This window comes from Puma concolor, chromosome B2, assembly GCF_028749965.1.
Source record: "Puma concolor isolate L17-30 chromosome B2, mPumCon1.1.hap2, whole genome shotgun sequence".
NCBI lineage: Eukaryota > Metazoa > Chordata > Mammalia > Carnivora > Felidae > Puma > Puma concolor.
Window position 1 is genome coordinate 81,084,811 of NC_141671.1, and position 25,157 is coordinate 81,109,967.

General features: G+C 35.8%; 1 protein-coding gene across 2 annotated transcripts in view; it reads right to left on the reverse strand.

Annotated features, from left to right (window-relative positions):
- Nucleotides 1-25,157, reverse strand: part of RNGTT (RNA guanylyltransferase and 5'-phosphatase) — a 314,047-nt gene that overhangs the window by 126,081 nt on the left and 162,809 nt on the right. For both annotated transcript variants that reach the window (XM_025925311.2, XM_086707399.1), the window contains exon 13: nt 11,989-12,089. In XM_025925311.2, coding sequence (XP_025781096.1) covers nt 11,989-12,089 — 101 coding nt within the window. The remainder of the gene's footprint in view (nt 1-11,988; nt 12,090-25,157) is intronic.

The window sequence follows — 25,157 nt, forward strand, 5'->3', positions numbered from 1 at the left end:
TTAAGGAGGGCACTTGTGATGAGCACTGGGTGCTGTATATAAGTGATGAATCACTGATTTCTACTCCTAAAACCAATATTGCACTGTATGCTAACTAAAATTTAAATTAAAAAAAGAAAAGAATTTGATACAAAAACCACCTAAAGGACTAAAATCTAAGGAAGCATCTGTCTTAAAAAACGTTTAGGCGATGAGACTATTTCAAATAAGATAACTAAAGCGTTATTATGGACCATTTGCTAAAAGATGAAAATAGTCATTGACCAACTATGCCAAATAGCTTAATCATTAAGCATACCATGTAATAACATTGGCTACAGTAGTGTTTTTATCTCTAATATCACTTATTTAAAATAATTTTTAATGATGCAAGTTAAGAGTGAAGCATTTCATTACAAAATAGAGGCAGAAGAGAAAAAAACAAGAGAGAAAAAGGCTCAGTTCAGCAAAGAAATAACTTTTCCCCGTATAATTTATTAGCTATATTCTTGCTGACTTAATCCTTTCTTATACAAGAACATTTTTTTCAACATTTTGAATATTTTACCACTATTATTTCCTTCTTAAAAATAAAAACACTAGGTCAAACAAGCATGAGGAATAAAATTAATCATTCTATTTCTTAAATAAACTTGAGCAGAAGGAAAAAAAAACCCTCTAGTCAGCAGAGTAAGAGGACATTTTCATACATTTTCTTTTTTTTGTTTTTTTTAATATTTATTTTCAAGAGAGAGCAAGTGCAGAAGAGGCAGAGAGCAAAGGAGACAGAGAATCTGAAGCAGGCTCTGAGAGGTCAGCACAGAGCCCCACGTGGGGCTCAAACTCACAAACTGTGAGATCATGACCTGAGCTGAAATCAAGAGCTGGATGCTTAACTGATTGAGCCACCCAGGCGCCCCTTCATACATTTTCAATAGGAGGTAAAGTGGAATCATGTAGTTGATTCTACTGATTTCACTGTGCCAGCATTTCTCAAATTGAAATGCATAGACCTGAGCAGGTTAAGACCTGAGCCCCTTAATAGAAGGCAGATGTCAAGACCCTTGCAGAAAGACCTAGCAACACTACCTCATGTACAGAGTATAAACCTTCACTGGCAAACAAAAACCTGTAGGCCATATCTAGCCTGACACCTGTTTTTGTAAATAAAGTTTTATTAGAACACAGCCACACTCATTCATTTACATACTTTGTGACTGCTTTTGCACTACAATGGCAGAGTTAAGGAGCTGTGATAAAGACTATATGGCCTGCGAACCCAAAAATATTTACTATCTAGCCTTTTATTAAAAAAATATGGGGGCGCCTGGGTGGCGCAGTCGGTTAAGCGTCCGACTTCAGCCAGGTCACGATCTCCCGGTCCGTGAGTTCGAGCCCCGCGTCGGGCTCTGGGCTGATGGCTCAGAGCCTGGAGCCTGTTTCTGATTCTGTGTCTCCCTCTCTCTCTGCCCCTCCCCCGTTCATGCTCTGTCTCTCTCTGTCCCCAAAAAATAAATAAACGTTAAAAAAATAAATAAATAAATAAATAAATAAATAAATAAATAAATAAATAAATAAAAATAAAAAAATATGTGCTGGCCCTTGCTGTAAATCTTCCTCTAATTATTCTTCAGAAGACTGGCAGCGCTTGCTAGGGTGATTATGCCCTGGAAAAAAGAAATACTTGAACCAGTCAGGGATTACCAGACACTCCCTTTAAACAGACATTAATTACCAGGGATGCAAAATGCCAGCAAGACCTGTCAAAGAGAGCTTAGGGTGGGTGATCAGGTGATAAATGGGTTTCTGGCTCAAGTTTAAATCTAAATGGGGCAGTGTGTCCACAGATATAACCTGTGGTTATTTTCCAGTTCCTGAAAGTATAACTGGAAGAATTTCCACCTTTGCTCTCTGACCCAGGGCGTAAGCCTTATTATACTAGGAAAAGCCACTGAAAGCCCCTCGAACTTGCTCTCCCTACCAAGGATAGAAAGCAAAAGCAATAATGCAGCCATATCCCCAAGACAGGTACAGAGATTAGTGCCACCATCAAAGACTTAAAAAGATACTGGAGTGATAAATATCAATCATATATCCATTTAATTTAGATGTTTAGCCTATACAGAAGGTGGATAATCATGAAGAATGATTACAAATTACCATACATTTAATCAGATTGTGACAGCAAATGCTGCTGCTGTTCCAGATGTGCTATCTTTAATGAAGCAAATCAACACAATCTGAAATCTTACATATAACTACAAGTTGGCAAATATGTCTCTATATTAACTGAGGTACTATCAGAAGATACTTGCCTTGGCCTGGCATGACCAACAATATAATTTATGGCCATCAACTCTCCTGCTTTTTGCTATAATATACTTCATAGAGACAGTGGTCATTTTTTCTTAATAGTTTAATATAGTTTGTATTATGTGACATGCAGTGGACTGAATGTTTGTATGTATTATCTCATTCACTTTCCACAAGGGATAGGCACTTCTATTATCTACATTATACAGCTATAGAAACACAAGTTAACACAAAGATTTAACCTAAGAGTGGCAGAGCTGAAATTAAAATCTAAGTGGTAACCTTCCAGAGCCTCTTTGCTTAAGAGGATCTACTATACTAAGTCTGGTGAATAGAAGAGCTATTTTGTTTGCACATTTATCTATTTTTTAGTTGACTGATATTTGGATTGTTTCCACTTTTTGGCTATTATGAATAATATTGCGAAGAAGATTCATGGACCAATATTTTGTGGACACAGGTTTTCATTTCTCTTGCATATATACCTGGGAGTAAAACTGCTCAGTCATATGATAAGTCTATCTTTAACATTCTAAGGAACTGCCAGAGTGGCTGCACCAATTTACAATCTCAATATCAATGTTTGAGGGTTCCAATATCTCTATATCCTTACCACCACTTTTATTATCTTTATTTTTTCCAGAGATGGTGATCATTCTAACATTACATAGAATAAAACATTTATCCACAATACTGATGATTCTGGACTTACACTTATTAAAAATGAGGAATGGGGCGCCTGGGTGGTGCAGTCGGTTAAGCGTCCGACTTCAGCCAGGTCACGATCTCGCGGTCTGTGAGTTCGAGCCCCGCGTCGGGCTCTGGGCTGATGGCTCGGAGCCTGGAGCCTGTTTCCAATTCTGTGTCTCCCTCTCTCTCTGCCCCTCCCCCGTTCATGCTCTGTTTCTCTCTGTCCCACAAATAAATAAACGTTGAAAAAAAAAATTTAAAAATGAGGAAGAAGCAAAAAGTTCTTTAGATCCCTTAGTAATACATATATGTGAGACAAAAGATGAGAGAGCAAATCCACAAAATTAAGGAGTCCATTACTGAAGTAAGATTTTAAGCAGTCCAATGGCCTAAGAGCTGTCAGATAGCCTCTCCAAGGTAAAGACAAGTTACTACATGTGCACTATTTACTACTAAAAGGGGGTTGGGGGAGCGGGGACACAATGCTTGAAAAGCATTTATAAGTTGGGATCAGAGAAAGAGAAAGCTCTGTAACAAATCCAAGCTATAGTATAAGCCATTCTGCTACTTGAACCTTATAGCCCATCATATCCATTGTCTAGAGCTTTGGGCAAGGCCCAATAAGAGAATCATACCAGTCTTCAGGGTTTTAGAGCAAAAACATGCCATTTCCTAAAGATCACCAATCTTTTAAGAAACAGATCCTAGCTTGCTATTGGACTTTGAAAGAGACTGAAACACGTAACCACATGATGACTTAAGTTGCCCATGATGAAATGGGTACTATTTGACCCACTAAGCCATAAAGTGTCAGGACAATAGGAACATACTATTCATTAAGTAGAAATGCCACATAAGATACTGGGCTTGAGTAAGTCCAGAAAATACAGGTAGAGGTATGGTTTCTTTACTTAGGCAACTGCTTTCTTCTCTTCAATCCACACCTAATATCAAGGGGGAATTTCTTATTACCAGATGGGGGAAGGAAAAAACTCAGAAACAGTTTAAAGTTCCATGATGTCCTAGAAAAAAAGGGAAATGGACTGCTGCATGACAACAGCCTGAAGACATCAGTGATGGGAAATTCTACCAATGGGCCAAGCTTTGAAACATACAGCCTGGACTGAGAGATGATGGCCAGAAGCATAAATTTACACTGACTGCCGATAGTTCAGAAAACTGGTCAAGGATATGGAAAAAACAGGATTGGAAGATTAGTGACAATGAAGGTATGGGGAAGGTGGGAAAGGTACGTAAAGGGGACACTCAGAATAGGCATGGATTATGAAGAAATAGGTATTCATTACAAAGGAGGCTTTCAATAATCAGGTGGCCAAAATGACTCATTCTGAATGTCAATTCTTTTATTTCCCCAGCCATCCCAGAGTTTACTCAAGGAGTCCTTGTGAAAATGGCAACAGTGGAAGAGGCAAGGCTATGCCTGGGCTCTTTCCTCAACACGGATCATCTGGCCACAGCTACCACCAAGTGTTCAACCTGCCAACACTTGAGACCACAATGAATGAGTCCCTTGATATGGCATCATTCCCCAGGAAAACTAATCAGCCACTGACCCACAGAGCAAGGATCACTATGATCACTAGAATGACAGCATATTGTAAGTCTTTTGGTAGGTTGATTACACTGACTTCTATCATGGAGAGAGAAGCAGTTTATCCTTACTAGATCACATAAATATTCTAGATAACATTTTTTTTTCTCTTTAACACTTCTACTAACATCACCTTCTATGGACCTATTGAATGTCTTACTCATTAACATGAGTTGCCATAGGGGCACCTGGGTGGCTCAGCTGAGCATCTGACTTCGGCTCAGGTCATGATCTCACGGTTTGTGATTTCAAGCTCTGTGTTGGGCTCTGTGCTGATAGCTCTGAACCTGGAGCCTGCTTCCAATTCCAGTCTCCTCTCTCTGCCCCTCCCGTGCTCATGGTCTGCCCACCCCCCCCCCCACTCTCTCTCTCGAAAATAAATAAACATTAAATTTTTTTTTTTTTAATTTAAAACATGAGTTTCCATAAAACTTACTTCAAAAACAATTGGGGCAATGGGCTCAACGCCTTGAAATTCACTGGCCTCACCTCCCACCTAGAAGCAGCTGGCTTAACAGAACAGTATAATGGTCAACTGAAAATTCAATTACAACACCAGTTAGGAGACCACATTTTAAAAGGATGGTAGTGGGCTCGGACTTTAAATCTGTGACTAAATATATGGTGTCGTTTCTCCTTTAGCCAAAATACAGGAGTCAAAGACCATCCTTATCTCAATATGATTCCTAATTATCTACTCACAGAATTTTTGTTTTCCATCCCAGCAACTTTAATGTAGAAATTCTGGTTTGCAAATAAGAGTGCTTCTGTATCAAGGGACACAAGAATACCCCACTGAATTAGAAACTGAAACTGCTAGTTGACCATTTTGTGCTTCTCATGTTATCTGAACCAACAAGCAAAAAGAGAGACAGACAGAGAGAGATGGATTACTCTGCTAGCTGATGTGACTGATTCTATTACCAAAGACAAGGCAGATTGTTGCTACAGAAACCATTAGGAAGGGCTATGTCTGGAACCTAGGGTATTCTCTGGGGTGCTCCCTGTCCAACAGTAAAAGTTAATGGAAAACTGCATAAACAACAAAAAAAGGTAAGACCACTGAGGACCAGACCTATCAGGAATAAAGGTTTTGTGTCACCTCACCACATTTATGTTTTAGCCTAGATCATCTCAGAACAAAGGCAAAATGAAATGGACAGAGGAAAAAGAAAGCTTCAGCTATGGTCTTATGACCGGTGTCAAGACTGCCGATGCCGACTAACTTTACAATTCAGTCATTAAGCAACAGTATTTGTATGGAATCATGACTGAATCTGAGGAGTGATTAACATCGCCCAGTGATAGACAGCATGACTGTCTCCTAGAAATGGGTAAATGATTAACTGGGAATTTGTGTCCCTGTACTTCGAAGGGACAGTAAGAATATATGCACCTCAAGTGAAAGAATACCATTTTTGCTGTTTTATGGAAATTCAAGCATGTGTAGAAGTGAATGGATGATAAGTAACTAAAGACGTGGACTGAGGTAATATTAAGCTATCGTCGCTTCACTTCAAACTCATTCTCTTTGCTCCAGTTTGTTGTATAATTCTTGGGGGCAGGGGGTAAAAGACTAAAGAAGAAAGAAGGGACCTATTCGCTCCTGTCTGCAGCAAAAGTTCTCTACCCTGGGGTGACAACTGATCCCAGTAGTACCAGTTGACTCCCCTGAAGTTTCCAGCGCAGTCCTCAGATCAACTGCATTGGGCCTCCTCTGAAAACTCAGCACCTGCTAGCCAGTACTGTACACGTCTTCAGATGTCAAAATTTAGAGCCATAAGATATATCCTCCAAGATCTTGAGGCAACACCACCAGCAGCTGGCAGTGACCTTCTTATAAGCTCTCCAGGGCCTTCTCCAAGCTTTTCAGTTTTTTTTTAAATATTTCATTTTTTATTTTTAGAAAGAGAAAGCAGAGGAGAGGGGCACGGGGGCAGAGAGAGAGTGAGAGGGAGAGAGAGAGAGAGGGAGAGAGAGAGAGAGAGAGAGAGAGAGAGAGAGAGAGAGAGAGAGAAAATATGAATCACAAGCAGGCTCCAGGTTCAGTGTGGAGCCCAATGCAGGGCTCAATCTCACTATGTGAGGACCATGACCGAAGCCAAAATCAAGAATCAGATGCTCAACTTACCGAGCCACCCAGGTGCCTCTAAGCTTTTCAGTTTTAATAATTCACCTCCATTCATTTGTTCCCCTTTGCATGGTAAGTGCTTCCTGCAGTTACTATCTCTTCAACATATTTTTGCCTTTTCAGTTCTTTAATAACTGATTACCATTCTTCATATTAAATCAATTATGTTAAAATATTTGCTGTTTTTGTTTTTGACTATACCCAAATTGTATCTATTAACATCACATAACTATATGTGAATATAAAATCAAACAACAAAGTTGGATGGTAGGTCTGAGTTCAGTTTCAAACCTTTAAGAAAATCTTGTATCTCAACAGTCTGGACCAATTTATAAAAGACACTATTTAGAATGTTATTAGCAACTTTCCTAGAAACACATATGAAGATATAGATGGAGATCTCTCAAAAGATTTATACAATAAAAAAAAAAAAAACAACACTGGATATTTCCAATCTTCCTATTATAGGTGATAACTCAATATAATTCTTTTTTTTTTTTTTTCAACGTTTATTTATTTTTGGGACAGAGAGAGACAGAGCATGAACGGGGGAGGGGCAGAGAGAGAGGGAGACACAGAATCAGAAACAGGCTCCAGGCTCTGAGCCATCAGCCCAGAGCCCGACGCGGGGCTCGAACTCACGGACCGTGAGATCGTGACCTGGCTGAAGTCGGACGCTTAACCGACTGCGCCACCCAGGCGCCCCATCAATATAATTCTTATACACACACCTTTTTGTATTTTTATGTTTATATATACAATTCACCATTTGATATTTCTTGAGTGTTTATTATATTCAAATCACCATGAACCACATAGGGGCGCCTGGGTGGCTCAGTCGGTTAAGTGTCCGACTGTTGATTTCAGCTCAGGTCATGATTTCCCGGTCTGTGGGACTGAGCCCTGAGCCCTCCTGCATTGGGCTCCCCACTGAGAGCACAGAGCCTGCTTGGGATTCCCTCTCTCCCTGCTCCTCCACACTCTCACTCACATTCTCTCTCTCTCTCAAAATAAATAAAAACTTTGAAGAAAGTAAATATGCGCTTTTAAATCAATTTTAATTAAAATAACAACAAACACTTAAATGCTTATCAGGTGCCATCTGTTCTAAAATATTTTACATATATTAGTTCATTTAATCCTTGTAAATCTCATGACTCCAATTTCTATTATATGAATGAGGAATATGAGGCACAGAAAAAAGGAGTGTGCTCAAGGTCACACAGCTAATAAGGATATTTAAACCCAGGCAGTCTAACTCTAGAATATGTGCTCTAAACTACAAGGCTATACAAATAATAAGCTTACTCCACTCACTATAAGTCATGGAGACTGTACTCAAGAGTTAGCAGTTTCCAGAATATAGACTACCTTCATAATCCTAGCTTTTCACACAATGACCACGGTTTTTGGTTGCAGATAAATTAATATAAACCCACAATATTTTTAAAATAACATATAGCTCTCAGATGAAAATCTATATAGTGTGCCTATAAAGTTCAACACAATGTAAATAACTGAGATATAGAGAAATTATTTAGGTCATGATAAATCAAAGTTAATGCACCCCAAATTTTCAGAAATGATACTAAAAGGAGTTAAATAAAAAGCAAATTTTAGGTTTTAATTGCCATTAACAGGGCATTCAACATAATGCATTTTTCTATTTGTATTAAATTTCAATCTCATAAGAATCTATACTATACCCACTTTATTACAGCAGCTGGAGACATTTTCAAGGATTGGTACTTGTATTCTATCTTTTAAGACATTCTACTCCATTCTATGCTTTAGATTAGATGAGCTTTTAGATTTAAAAATACTTACAAGTACAATCAAGAGAAGAAATGAGCTTGTCTGATGGTATTTTAATATCTTAGAGTCACTGCATTGGTCACATGCTATGACTCTTACAATTTAGAGACCTAGCTATTCTCCTTTCAAACTATTACAGGCAGATTTCTTAAAATGCTCTCTAACATACTGCATCTAACATAAGCATTAGATACAAGCTCATTTATTTAGTGGAAACTGCTATAACACATAACATTCTTTGTGTTAAAAACCCATATTACTCTGGCTAACTGAATATTACATGTTTTATGTAATAGTTATCACACCATTATTTCATATTAAATAAATACCCTATTTTTGAAAACTGACACCCATGTTTTATAAATAAATTATGTACCTACACCAATGTAACTTCCATATTCCCATCATAAAATCACCTTCAATGCTGACATTTTGATGTTTTAAAAATGCACTAGGATCAGGGCGCCTGAATGGCTCAGTCAGTTAAGTGTCCGACTTTGGCTCAGGTCATGATCTCGCCGTCCGTGAGTTTGAGCCCCACATCAGGCTCTGTGCTGACAGCTCAGAGCCTGGAGCCTGTTTCAGATTCTGTGTCTCCCTCTCTCTCTGACCCTCCCCCGTTCATGCTCTGTCTCTCTCTGTCTCAAAAATAAATAAACGTTAAAAAAAAAATAAAAAAATAAAAAAAGCTGCACTAGGATCAAAAGTAAATCCTTTTCTTTTTCGGTAAGAAGACATTGAAAAATAGCTAAAATTTTAAAAGAACAAAATGTACATTAAAAAATACTAAGAACAGGGGCGCCTGGGTGGCGCAGTCGGTTAAGCGTCCGACTTCGGCCAGGTCACGATCTCGCGGTCCGTGAGTTCGAGCCCCGCGTCAGGCTCTGGGCTGATGGCTCAGAGCCTGGAGCCTGTTTCCAATTCTGTGTCTCCCTCTCTCTCTGCCCCTCCCCCGTTCATGCTCTGTCTCTCTCTGTCCCAAAAATAAATAAACGTTGAAAAAAAAAAAATTTAAAAAATACTAAGAACAAAGCAAAACTGGGATGACAAACTACTAAACTGAATTCCATTCTGCTGTATTCAAATGCAGTGGACAACTGCAAGGAAACAGTTGTTTCCTTGCTACTTAGAAAATGGACATTCTATATATGGCCTCATGTAGCTTTTTAAGTGCTAACAATTATGACCCATAAAAAGCAAAACAAAATAATTTTTCAAAACTCAAAAAAAATCAATAAAACACACACAAGGGTTTATACTCCTTAACTCTGTATTATAAATATAGTATTAGACAAAATAGAAAATTAAGTAATAAAGCAATTTAAAATTTTTTATTTTACCTTTGTACTCATATTTCACGAGAACCATATTCATCTATGTCTTTTATGGGAAAAAACGATGCAGGCAGCCTATCAGAATCAATCCCTCAGCTTCCACTGCTAGAAGTGAAGCAGTCTTCCAAAAGGCATTTCCGAAAAACATATCAGGCCTACACTTGGCTTGCAGGACTATCGACATACAGGTTCCAGAATTTACTGGCAACTCAGAATATCTGTACACCAGATACTTTGTCAGGAAGAATGATCTTGAATTTAATACTTATTAATACTTATCCAAAGATTTTATACATATAGTTTGGGGCAATTTCAAAAAATTGATTGATAAGATTTAATTATCAATATTAATAATTAATAGCATATTAATATAAAGCATTTTTATAATGTTGATTAACAACAAAAACAAAATGTTAATGATTAACATTAATTGGTATTGATATTAATATTGTTTCCCAAGGATTAAATAAGAGAAATAATGTTTAGGTAAGTACTGATAAGAAGTAAACTCAAGGTTATCCTTTCTCACAAAGAATCTGGTATACAGATATTCTGGGTTGCCATGTTATTTCTTTTATCTACTCTTTGATTATATATATATTCCATACAGTCCTATATATAGTCCTATAAATACATATATTCCATACCATCCTATAAATACTTAAAAACTCATCTGTCCTTGGATAAACTCAGACCAATACAGAGTGAAATACTTCCAAGAAACAGTATTTGGGGCCCCAGATAATTGTTCTAACTAAACTATACTATATACTAAGTCACAAACTCTTATTTAAGGATGTAAAATATTAAATACCCTTATTTTATGAAAATTGACACTCATATCATTTATTACACTCCCTTTTTTTACTTAGGATTCACCACACTGCACAGTATCCTTCATCTAAAAATGCACAGTCTTGCGGCACCTGGGTGGCTCAGTCAGTTAAGTGTCCGACTTCAGCTCAGGTCATAATCTCACAGTTTGTGAGTTTGAGACCTGAGTCAGGATCTGTGCTGACAGCTCAGAGCCTGGAGCCTGCTTTGGACTCTGTGTCTCCCTCTCTCTCTGCCCCTCCCCTGCTCACACTCTGTCTCTCTCTCTCTCTCTCTCTCTCTCAAAAATAAACATTTAAAAAAATAATACCAAGAGCACACTTTACACACTGTATGTTAGCCAATTTGACAATAAATTATATTTTGAAAGAAAGAAAGAAAGAAAGAAAGAAAGAAAGAAAGAAAGAAAGAAAGAAAGAAGGGACTAACCACATTTCTTTAAAATAAATTAATTAATAATAATAAATAAATAAAAATGCACAGTCTCTTAAGAAACTTTATCTTCTGGAGTCTGGATTCATATAACTGATCCTTTGTTCCATTAGCTACAAAAAACAAATCTGTAGTTTACCTTTGGCAAGCAAAAAGGATTCCATAGCATGTACTGGTAACCTTTTCATCCTTTTGTCACTGTTATTTACTTTATGATTTCCTTGACCAAACATTACTTACTTTGTTGTTATATATTTATTTAACATCATAAAAATTTGTGGAACAAGGTGAAATGAAACAAGGAATTCTAAAATAGCAACCAATAAAGTCATATAAGGAAGATTAACCAGTAAATGAAAAAAAACACCTAATGAATATTATGAAAAATCCTAATGAAAATCAACAATTAAAACCTGACCCTAATAAACTATGGATAAACGTTTGCTATGTAAACGCAAGCATGAAGTAGTTTCTTTCAAAGTAAAAAGGGCTTACCTCAAAACATTTAGTTATAATAACAATGATCATATCTTACTTTTATAATTCACTTGACAGGATTACTTAAGTGAAATCTATTTTCACTTTTACAATTTAACAAAGTTCATTTTTTATATGAGAAATATCTGTACTTTTAAAGACCAAAATTAGTAAAGTTTAAAGGATGCTACAAAACATTACTAGCTCTAATAGCTGAAAATCAGATGCAGAGGTATTATACATACATTGTAAAATAAAGTATTTCACTTTTGCAGAGGGAGGGTAAAGTATATGTAAAATATCCAGTAAACAGTGAAGCCTTATACAAACAGTATTATTTCATGTAAAAATGATGGGAAGTGCATACTTACCCTTCTCCTCCCATTCTTGTTATCTTTAGGCGAAAATCCACAGAATTCAAACTAGGAGGCTTCCATTTCAAAATATCATCACATCGACCAGGTTTATATTTCTAAAGTGAATTAAATGACAGTGATTAATAACAAGCTAAAAAATAAACATATCAACTACTTTTTATAGTATGCTTTGTATTTTCTTAAACTGCAATACAGCTGATATACAATGTTATATTAATTGCAGGTGTACAACGTAGAAGTCTGACAATTCTACACATTACACACTACTCACCACAGTAAGTGTATTCATCATCTGTTGCCACACAAAGTTATTACAATATTATTGCCTATGTTCCCTATGCTGTACATTTCATCCTCATTACTTATTTATTTTATAATTGGAAGTTTGTGACTCTTAATCCCTTTCAATTACTTCTTATTAAGCAAAACCACTACTTCTTTTCTAAATGTAAGTTTTATCTTAACTGATGAGCGAAGCTAGTTACTGACCTTCTTAGTGACAACCTTTCTCCTTTTCCTGCCAAAGTATGCAGACCCTTATTTGTGAAAGTCCATAAAAAGAATGAAACCTGTTATTCTCTCCAATCCTTCTAAAACTGGATAGGAAGTTTGATAGTTTAAAAAAACAAAAACAAAAACAAAAACTGTTTTTTTCTTGTTCAGCTTTACTGTGGCATAATTTACAATGAATAAAGTTAACCAGTGAATTTTAACGCATGGATTCAATCCACTTAAAAATTTCATAATTTGTGCTGCCTTTTGTGCCCTCTTTAAGGAATCTTTGCACATCCTAAGATTGCTACAATTTTCTTAGAAAATTTTACCATTTTAGCTGTTATTTGGGGGTATAAGACCCATCTGAGGTTAATTTATTTATATAGTATGAAGTAAGGGACTAGGTTCATTGGCATATGGATGTCAAATCAATACAGGGCCATTTGTTGAAAAGATTATCTTTCCTCCCTGAGTTGCCTTGGCACCCTTGTCAAAAATTAACCACTTACAGCTACAGATATATGTCTATTCTCACTAATCTGTTACACTGAATAATATGACTTTCCTCCCACTAACAGCACACTGTCTCAACTACTGTGACTTTATAATAATTTTGAAATCTAGTTGTGTAAGTCCTTAAACTTTGATCTTTTTCCAAACTCTCTTAGCTAATGTTTTATTTATATTTCCACATAAATTTGGGGCACCTGAGTGGCTCAGTTAAGTGTCCGACTTCGGCTCAGGTCATGATGTTACAGTTCGTGGGTTTGAGCCCTGCATCAGGCTCTGTGGTGACAGCTCAGAGCCTGGAGCCTGCTTCGGATTGTGTCTCCCTCTCTCTCTGCCCTTCCCCCACTCACGCCCTGTCTCTCGCTCAAAAACAAATAAACATTAAAAAATTTTTTCCACATAAATTTTAAAATCAGCTTGTCAATTCCTATGAAAAATAAGTCTACTGGGATTTTAATTAATATTGCACTGAATCAAAAGGTCAATATAGGGAGATATGACATTTGAACAACACTGAAACTTCCAATTCATGAACATTGCAAATCTGTTTATTTAGGTCTTCCAAAATTTTTTTCAGCAATGTTTTCTGATTTTCAGTATATAAGTCATAACACAATTTTTGTTAAATTCATTCCTAGTAATTTAATATCTTGGTAGGATTATCAATACAAAAAATCAGATGTGTTTCTATAACAAACAATCAAAAAAGGAAAGTAATTCCATTTACAGTAACATCTAAAAGAACAAAATACCTAGGAATAAATTTAAACAAGGAAGTAAATGATCGTATACTGAAAACCAGAACATTACTGAAAAAGTTAAAGAACTAAAAATGGGAAAACATTCCGTATTCATAGATAGTGTGATATTGTGATCTACAATAAGAAATAAACATTTGGTCTTTCTAGTACAAAACTCCTAAAACCCTTGGAATTCCCTAAACAAGGCAAGCAATAGAGGTCTTTTGTCCTGTCAATTGAAGTAGATTTTGGAAAGCACTTAACATTGAAGGCTGGTTGCCAGAGCAGCCAACCAAGTGATTAGCGGGTAGGAATTTTCAGTGCCACTCCCCCAACTTCTGAGAAGGAAAGAAGGGCTAGAGGTAAGATTCAACCACCAATGGCCACTGATTTAATCAGTTGGCCCTATCTAATGAGGCTTCCTTAAGAAAACTAAAAAAAGAGGGTTCGGACAGCTTCCAGACTGGTGACCATGTGAAGACTCAGGAAGAGTGGCAAGCCTGGAAATGGCATGAAAACCCTGTGCCCCTCCCCCAGTCCTTGTCTATGCACTGATTCCACCCAGCAAATTAATCAAACCTGAGGGGGGGTCATGGGAACCTCTGATTTATAGCCAGCTGGTCAGAAGTACAGGTGATAACCTGGGCTTGCAACTGGCATCTGAAGGTAGGTTGAGGAGGCAGCAGTGTTGTAGGACACAGCCCTCAATCTGTGGAATTTGACACTACCTCCAGGTGTCAAATTTGAGCTGAACTGTTGTACACCCAGCTGGTGTCCTAGAATTGCTTATTGATGTGGGGAACCCCCACATACACACTGGAATTGGCCTCAGAATACCAATGTAGGAAGGCTTACTATTGCTAAGATGTCAATACTACCAAAGCAATCTACAGATTTAATGCAATCCCTTTCAAAATTCCAACAGCCTTTTGTGCCTCAAATTCGTAAGGAATTACAAGAGACCCAGAAAAGCCAAAATAATCTTGAAAAGAGAACAAACAAAGTTGGAGGATTCACACATCCCAGTTTCAAAGCTTGGTACAAGGCTACTTGTAAACAGAGATACTGGCATAAAAGTAGACATACAGACCCAACGGAAAAGAATTGAGAGTACAGAAATAAACCTATACATCAATAGCCAACTGATTTTTTTAAGAAGAATGCAAAGTCTGTTCAATGGGGAGAGAATATTCTCTTCAACAAATGATGCTGGGATAGCTAGATTTCCACATGTAATATAATGAAATTGGACTGCTTTGTCCCACCATATAAAAACTAAGTAAAACTGGACCAAGGACCTAAATATAACAACTAAAACCATACAACTCTTAAACAAAAGCATAGGGATAAATTTTTATAATCTTGGATTCTTAGGTATGATACCAAAAGCACAAGCAATAAAAGAAAAAATAGGTAAATTGGACTTCAAATTACAAAACTTCTGTGCATCCTAAGACATTATCAAGAAAGTAAAAAGACAACTTACAAAATGGGGAAAATATACAAATCATATACCTAATAAAGATTTAGTATCTAAAATATATAAAGAATTCCTACAACTTAATAACCAAAGACAACCCAATTTAATACTGGCAAAGAATTTGAATAGACATTTCTACCCAGAACATATAAAATGTCCAATAAGCCCATAAGGAGATGCTTACTATCATTACCCATGAAAGAAACGCAAAGCAAAACCACAATGAGATACCTACTAGGGTGACTATCACCAGGGGAAATAACTAGTGTTGGAAAGGATAAAGAGAAATTAGAACCCACATACATTACTATAAGGAAGATAAAATGATGCGGCCACTAAAGATAACAGTTTGGTAGTTCCCCAAAAAGCTAAACACACATTTACCCTATGATTCAACAACCCCACTATTAGGTACACAGCCAAAAAACAAACAAACAAAAACAAACAAAAAACTGAAAACACAGCCCCAAAAAACTGAAAACAGGGACTCAAACAGATACTTATATGTGAATGTTCAGTGTAGCATTATTCACAGTAGTCAAAAGATGAAAACCTATGTTCCATCACTATAAGAATGGATAAACAAAATACGGTATGTATACTCGATGGAATATTATTCAGCCATAAAAAGGAATGGAATTCTAATGCATGCTACAAAAAGAATGAACCTCGAAAACACCATTACAAGTGAAATAAGCCAGACACAAAAGTATAAAAGTTGTATAACTCCACTTATAGGAAATATCCAGAGTAGGCAAATTCATGGCAACAGAAAGTAGATTAGAGGTACCAAGAGCTGGGGTGGGGAAAGGTGAGCTCTCACTTAATGGTTACAGAATTTCTGTTTGGGGTGATGTAAAAGTTTTGGAAATAGTAGAAAGAGTTGTAGAACACTGTCCATGCAGTTAACGAGATTACAGGAAAAATAAGTGTTTTAAATGTATTCTGGCAACACAGTAAGAAAACATTTTAGTTAAGTGAATTAAGAACTGATTATAAAGGAATGATCATTGTAAGCCTTGACAAATGGGTAATATTCACTTATGCAGACTTATAGCATGAAGTAAATACAAATAAAACACAGGAGTAGAAAAATATTAGGATCTACTGAAGGAGAGGCAAGTATGTCTACAGGGAGTGGAGCCATATTATGAGAAAGATATTCACTGGGATGGAAGAATTGCTAAGTGTTCTCATTACAAATATTTTTCTTAAATATAAAAGTCAAACTGCATTCTAACACAGTTTTAAAAATTTGAGAAAAACTGCAAAAACCCTAGTCACAGGATTAGTTATTTCAAACATAAGTCCAGGGGCACATGGGTGGCTAAATTGGTTAAGCATTCGACTTCAGCTCAGGTCATGATCTCATGGTTCATGGGTTCGAGCTCTGCATCGGGCTCTGTGCTGACAGCTCAGAGACTGGAGTCTGCTTCAGATTCTGTGTCTCCCTCTCTCTCTGCCCTCCCCCACTCATGCTCTGTCTCTCTCTCTCTCTCTCTCTCTCTCTCAAAAATGAATAAACGTTAAAAAAAAAAACAAAAAACTTCAAACCGAAGTCCATACAACATCAAATTTAGTAAAACTTACATTGTACTAACAAAGACAAACCATTGGAGCTGATATTAAAGATATTTTATCTGTAGCAAATTTAAAAATATATGCTATTTCCCCCAAGTCTTATGTTTAAACATGAATGAATATAAAATCAAATATATAATATTTCAGTGGAAGTTTCATGCATTTATTTGCCCTGAGAGATTCACTTAGGTAACATACATCTTTCAGAATGATCACAAATAAATCTCTTTAGACTTATTGAATATAATATTTTTAAAAATGCCAAAACTGCAGAATTTTCCAGTTGTCAACCCATTAATGAGAAGACTCTGATAAAATTCAGTCTTTTTTTCTAATAAAGCATACCTGACAGAAATGTCATCGACCTTTTAGTGAGAGTGGTTCACTGTGGTAGTGAGGGGTAAAAAAAGAGCAAGGGAAGAAAGGAAAGTCAGCATCCATCTCAACCCCATTCACGACCTCAGCCAAGAGAATGTCAGACAAACCATCATTTACTTCTGTTCTCTATTTATGAGCATGAGTATGAGACTACTTAGAAACCAATACCAATCTAAGTTATTAAATGCAGGAAAGGTTAATTGTGTACAGTTTTAAAATATTTCATAACAGGTAGCTAATGACCAATTCTAAAAAGAATCTGAATATATAATGTTATTTGTATAATAAATATTAAATATCCTTCACATTCTTCTCTCCGGAAATCAAGAGCCAAACTTGAATCTAATGAGAAAACAGCATGTACTAATTCTGTTTTTACACAGCAATAATTCATAAACTTAAGTCATTCCTCATCTCCTTGCACACCAAACCATTTATATTCATTTGAAATACCAGACTTGATATTATTGGGAATTCAAAGCACCTTTATGAAAATTAATGAAATTCATATTAATAAATTTTAGAAAAATATGGTAGTTCTCAATTACTGAATGTAAATTCTACAATGACATAGATTCCATGAATAAAATGTATTTAAATACTTATTAGAATGTGAATTCTACTCCAGCAAAAATCGTATCTAATTCTGTGCCTACAAAACACCTAGTACAATGCTCAACAAATACTTAATAAAAATTTGCATTTTATTGTGCTAAACTTTTAAATTCATTACAAAATATTAGTCTCGGTATATTTAGGTTTACTTTTTAAATAGAATAATTTAGATTATGAAATGACTTAGATTAGCAATATTTGTGAAAGATTAGGTGCATCAATCACTACCAAAAAATCCTTTTTTCATGATCCCCAAAATGATAAGGGCAAAGATATTATATAATACAGGGACTTAGTCTTTTAAAATTAAATATTTATGAGTTACCCAACTTAAAATACAGAATCTTGCTGAACTATAAACATGGATACAAAAACTTTTTTTCAAGCTACAATTTTCAGTGTTTAATTAGGGAGTAATGCATTTTAATTTCATTAAATTCACCAGCATGTATCTAGATTTAAATAATTATTGAACCTATATCTAACTGATACATATTTAGTTCTATAGAAATAAATCTGGTTTTAGCAGGTAAGCTGTGAAGTACAAACTTGGGGGTAGATTATGTCTGAATGCAATCACCGATATAACCCAAGATATCTATCATCCTCTTAAAGAAAAAATGTAATGGATACAAATTCAGAAACAGAGTAAAAGATGTTTGGGAAAGTATTTATCAAATGAGAACAGAACCTGGCGTAGAGGTAGAGGATGGCCATATGCCAAACAGAAGTCTCTAAAACAGGGATAAAATGAAATGGAAGCATAAGTGATATATTAGTTGGATAAAGCTGCAGTTCTCAGCTAGGGATGATTCTCCCCCACTTTCCGCACCTCCATATTTGGCAATGCCTGCGTTTTTGGTTGTCACACTAAGGAGGGGTAGGGAGTGCTGCTGCCATCTAGTGGGCAGAGACCAGAGATGTTTCTAAACCTAAAACCTGCAGGGCAGCTGCCCACAACAAAGAACTATCCAGCCCAAAATGTCAGTGGTACCAAAGTTGAGAAACTCTAATGTAAAGGAAGCTGACAGTAATAACAGCAAAGAGGAGAAGACATTTATTTCCTTTTTGCCTCTACTAACTACTAACTTCATGATTTTAAGAAAGTTCAAAGTGGGACTTTATCTATCTTGCTTGTAAAAATGCAGGAATAGCATTGTTTGCCTAAAAAATGGTATCTAGACCAGAGATACCTAATACTATGCAGCCCTATGCTACTCTATGATTCCCACTAGTAAAATGTGAGCAGTTATGTTATCATATTCCATCTAGGCCCTACACTGAAACCTGAGGCATAATGCCTTCTTCACAAGGATCACACCCTGAAGCTAAGAAAGATCCCTGGCCTTACTATATTAATTTTATTTTGATTATTGTTCTAGCATTTAGTTTTAAGGAAAACAGAAGAAATCCTATCTGGTACTGCTACTGGATACAGGAGTAAAACAACTCCAGACTTAGTGACTTGGTTATTTGTCCATGTTTCATGGAGAAGCAAATAGCAAATATCCATTGTACAAAATCAAGACATATAAATACCCTATATGGGAGAAAAGTCATTCAGTCAACACACAGTACTTAGAGTATGTACCCAGTTATCACACCAGTTGGAGAAGATAGACTAACAAGATAGTGAGCTCAACCACAATGAGGCTTCTGAACTCGTCATTTGAGTGTAAAATTATTAGAGAATTGAAACAATTTCTTGGTTTATTCAGATTGGAAAAATTACCCAAAAATATTTTCAGATTACTATTTCTGCTCTCTTATTCACAAGTCTAATTAATTTCTTCTTGCTATTGTTGTAAACCTGTGGCTAATGAAACAATTTTTGAAAAAAAAATACAGTTATACAAAGACTTCTGAAACTTCAGCTTTAACTTCTGTATCTGGGCAGTTCCATAGAACTACAGTGATTTTAAAATTTAGCCAATAAGGAAACTGGGATAAAGGTGGGTTAAATTAAAATAGCCAATTAATATCAAGACCAGTTAACTGACCTGAATAAGAATACTAGAGAAATGAGCAGACCTGAAAACATGCAGTAAACTCCCTCTTTACAGATAAACAAAATGACAACCAGACTGGTTACAACTTGTCCAAAACACTCCCAAATTGAAGTAATGCAAAAATCTTCATACCATTAACAAAATAAAATGTATCATTTGTCCAAAAGCAAATGATGAAAGGTTGAAAAGGGTAGATTAAATGATCTCATGAGTTGAGATTATAAAACTGTTCCAAAGGAAACCAATTTTAAGTCAGTGGTTTTCTAATTACTCTAGTTTTGTGCAGGGGGATGAGTAGGAGGAGAAAGCAACTGGCAAGTGGCCTGGATAGTGGGGAAAAGACAGCTCAGAGAACCTAATAAACTTATTCAGCATCTAACCATTTAGCTCAAACTACCCGTGAAAACCGACTAAGCCAAGTATCTAGACCTATCTTCAGCATGGGCCTAAATCTCCTAGGGCACCCTGATCCTCTCTCTGGGCCCACTAAAGTATCTCCACTCCTCCATCAGTCTGCACTCTCTCACCTCATACACTGTAATGTAATGTGCCACTATTTCAAGTTTCTCCATAGAATGCAGGTGCTTTATCCATTTTTATTATTTCTAAAACTCAGCAATGTATATGACATATAGTAAGCACCCAGTTTATTAGATGAAGGAATGAGCTAATACATTCCACAACTCCAGGTTAATACCCACTTAATACCTAAGATTATTGTCATATGGTAAAAAATTCCATTAGCTTTTAGACCTAGCAGACTCACAAAGTTTCTCCTTTTCTCTGGTAGACACAAGTCTAAATAAAAGCAGTCTACTGATAGATGATCAAATTCTAGATACAAGTAATACCTGCAGCCTAGTGACTTTTATACATCAACTAAGTTAACCACTTTTTTGCTAATTTATACTACATAATATCACTAAAATACTTTTCTATGCTTCTAGCATTGGTATGAAGAATTGCTATGACACACAGTGCTCTCAGATGGAGGGCAGATAATTTAGTTAAAAAAGGCAACCGGAGTAATTTTGCCCTCCTGTCAAAACTTTAGTTTAAGAGAACAACTCAATTTCTTTATAAAACAGTGATTTAATAAATCTGGCTTTAAAACAACTCCAAGAGTCCCAATTATCTCAGGAAGCAAAGAAGCTCTCAAAAACTTCATAACAAAAATAATTTTATAATTTTATGTTACATTGCTGAACATGGAAACACACACACACACATACTCCTTAAAAGAGAGATGACAGAAAGCAAAGAATAGCAAAGAAAACACATACACAGATAGAGGTATCACACAACAGGGCATGGTAGACAGGGAATGGAAAAAAAATCAATATATATTACTACATAGGCTTATTCTGCTTCATTAAAAACCATCAGAGAAACATTAACATTAAACATTTATCAGAGGTTTTAAAAAACTATTAAAGTCATATGGGGTAAATTTCAACATCAGAATCAATTTTGAATATACATTCTTCAAGTATCTATTCTCTCCCCTTTTTTACAGTTACTCACAGCATATAATCCACTCCTTTAAAGCTCCAAGTACACCCACAATAAAAGTGACCTCTAAATCTTCATCTGTAGTCCAAGCCAAGTGTTCGCTTGAGGTGTGGGGGCGGGGGGCGGGGTGCTGTCCTCTGCATCATAGAAGGTTTAGCAACATCCCTGGCCTCTGCTCACTGATACCAGCACCAACAACCACCCCCTTTCAGTTGTGCTAATGAAAAATGTCTCCAGACACTGTCATATGTCATCTAGTGAGTGAAATGGCCCCAGTTGAGAACCACTGGTCAGAGTATGCATTCACTCTTTTTCTTTTCTAGCAAATATCTATTGATCAACTAGAAGGTCTGTGTCAACCTCTGCTAGAGGCCAGAGAGATGAAGGTAATGTGGGTTTTCAGACAAATAAGCAATTAAAACAGATTGTGAGTTTTATGAAATGTGCAGTTCAGAGCTGTAACGGCAGGAAATAAGAAGATATAACATATAATCAAAACAATCGAGAAGCTTCCCAGAGGAAGTGAAATTTAAACAGAAGAGTTATGGGGGGGTGCCTGGGTGGCTCGATCGGTTAAGCGACCGACTTCAGCTCAGGTCATGATCTCACAGCTAGCTCGTGGGTTCGAGCCCCGTGTCAGGCTCTGTGCTGACAGCTCAGAGCCTGGAGCCTGCCTTGGATTCTGTGTCTCCGTCTCCCTCTCTGCGCCACCCCTACTCGTGCTCTGGCTCACTCACTCGCTCGTGCTCTCTCTCTCTCTCTCTCTCTCTAAAATAAATAAACATTAGGGGCGCCTGGGTGTCTCGGTTGGGTGTCCAACTTCGGCTCAGGTCATGAGCTCACTGTTTGTGGGTTCAAGCCCCGCATCAGGCTCTGTGCTCACAGCTCAGAGCCTAAAGCCTGCTTTGGATTCTGTGTCTCCCTCTCCTGCCCCTCCCCTGCTCATCTGTCTCTCAAAAATAAATACACGTTAAAAAAAAATTTTTTTAATAAACATTAAAAAAAATTTTTTAAGCAGAGAGTTATAGGGAAAAAGAAGGAGTGTAAGCACAAACAAGAGAAAGTACAGTGAGACATTCAGAATGTATACAAAACACAGCACCTAATACTCACCCTCTGAGAACCTACTATGGTATAGGTACCAAAAATATCAATGTGAAGGAGATCAATGTGGCCTTTGCTTTCATGGTACTTATAGTCCAGTTAGGAAAATATGAATTCTTAAAATAACTAAAAATCACAGTATGGTGTGAAATGCTTTGGAATCAACAAAAGTTCTGTGGTAGCTGGGGAGAGTCGCACTCACCTAGCTGGAACTGGCTTTCCCAAACAAGCAAAACACCTAATGTGACATTCAAAGGATGAATGGGAGTAATACAGGAAAGAAAAAAACAGTTTGAGGCAGAAGAAACAGCTTGTATAAATATGTGCTCATTATAGAATACTTCAGTTTGCAGCTTTTACAAAATCAACCGGTCTACCAGCAGAAAGAGCCACTAAAGTTATCACCGAAGTTCAACAAAAGGAAAATAAATTTTTTTTCATTCTAAATGGACAGAATGCATCCTTTCAAATACTTCCTTCTAAAATTCTGAATTGTCACAAGCATAAGAGATGGGAGATGTCAAAAATAAGCCCTATCTTGTTGCTGACCCCAGTATGTCCCCAGATGCTAAAATTAGAGCATTAACAAAATATACATTTAAAGATACAGAGGAACAAATTCTGAAAAGCAAAGTGCTAAATAACATGCTACCTTATGTTATTATGTATTAACATATGTGTAATTGAAATTGAAAAGTTAAATTAAAAACTAACAATAATAGATAACAAGAAGGGAGGACATGTGAGAGGGAGGCTTTCTTCTATGTATTATTATTTTTTTTTTACAACATGTTAAAATTTCTGTATTGTCTGGTTAAAAATTAAAAATATACCACTGTAAAACACAATTTTTAAAAAGTATCTGCCATTAACATTTCAACATTAAACCTAAGTTCTCCATAAAAAAGAACTAACCTTAATTCATTGTGTTTAATATGTATCATTTATACGAACACTGATTTTGTACATTATATATTTACCTATTGGAATTCACTGATTCGTTCATTTTTGTTAAGTCCTTATTTGTATTTATTTCCCCTTGCTCTGCTACCAATATGTCATCATTAGCAGTGTCTTTTAGTTGTACAATAACATTATTTATCTATATTCAACTGAGACTGATTATGAATTATTCACCTTTAGCTGTTTATTTTGTCAACAAAATTCAATGGAAGTGAAATATCTTATTTATTAAGAAAACTAGAAGAAAACAAAGCAAGCTAAGAATATTTTGCTGCGTTCTAAAAGTTGAAAAAGGAAAAAAATTAAAAATAAACAAGGTGTATTTTCTTTCTTGGCACTTCACTATCACAGTTCTTTGGAAATTATTATATTTTTCAGTAAAAAATAACACATTTTGAGAAAAGATAGAATGACACTTTTCCAGTCTGCCAGGAAACAGAGCCCTTCTTCAAATGAAGACCTATCAAAATATGCAAGCAAATGTCATGGAAACAGAAGCTCTCACCATGGTAACATCATCTCTGCTTCAGAGGAAAACCACTCTAATTCGTCATGTACTCCAAGACAAGGCATTAGACTAATTCCAATTTTCATTTTACAATCTATCCATAACATTCAATATACCTGGCAGTAGTAAAGGTTTAATAAAAACATTAATATTTCACAAGAAAGCAATATTAAAATCAAAGCTGACTCAATTTACATGCAAACTGATTAATGCCAGATACAAAATCAAGCTGACCCACCTTACAGAAAATCAAGATAGTGATGAAAACAAAAAAAAATTGTATCACGACAGCTTAAGAGTAAATACTCTTGACTCAATATGGGAACAATTATATGTTTAATATTCACACTATAGCTGGTAGATAAAGAAAAGCCTTTTTTAAAAATAAAACAAAGAATTTTTATTATTTTTATTATTACTACTATTTTGCAATTCATTATATATTTGTTTTTATTTCCGTGATGGATTATTAATGGCACAAAAATTCTTACTTAGAAACATGAGTCTCCAGATGACAAAAGTAAAATCAAATATGAATTTTAAAAGGCTAGAAATTAATCAGTTACTACCATGAATAAAATTTTACTATGCTACGTAAATCATTAAAATCTTGTAAGAGCCAGTTAACAAGTATTATCAACTTTGTAAATTAAATTAAAAGATCTTATAGCCATCAAGTAAAATAATTTACTACCTATAGCATATTAAAATGCCAAGTCATTTTAAAATATTTATTTTTAGATGACAAACCACAAAAGGTTAGCAATTCAAACTGTCAATAAAATCATAAAACTGAAAACCTTGTATATGAGTCTAATAAAACCTAACTGGTTTATGGTATAGACTAATAATCAGATGATCACTTCAGTTTGATCAAAGTTTGAACCTCAACCCTTAAAAATACATAGGTTTATATTAAAATAAATAGCTAATTTTTTCTTTGAAGAAAATACCCATTTTCTCTCAAAATATTTAAATATTTTATCAAACAGCTTACATATGAAATTTTTAAAAACCATGTTCGTGAATAAAGTAATATAAGTAAGTCACCTTTAAGTAAAAATCAGTTATTTTTACATCAACAGCAAAGCACATGGGGAAACGAATAAGCAGCATGTGATAAAGAGAGTAAACTGCCTTCAAATCTAATTTTGGTTATTAAATTGAGAGTAAGGGGAAATCACTAGAGAGAAAGAAGATCACTCTAGATGCAACAAGAAAAAAAGACTGAAGGGAGACAAAGTGAATGTTGCAGGACCAGTCAGGAT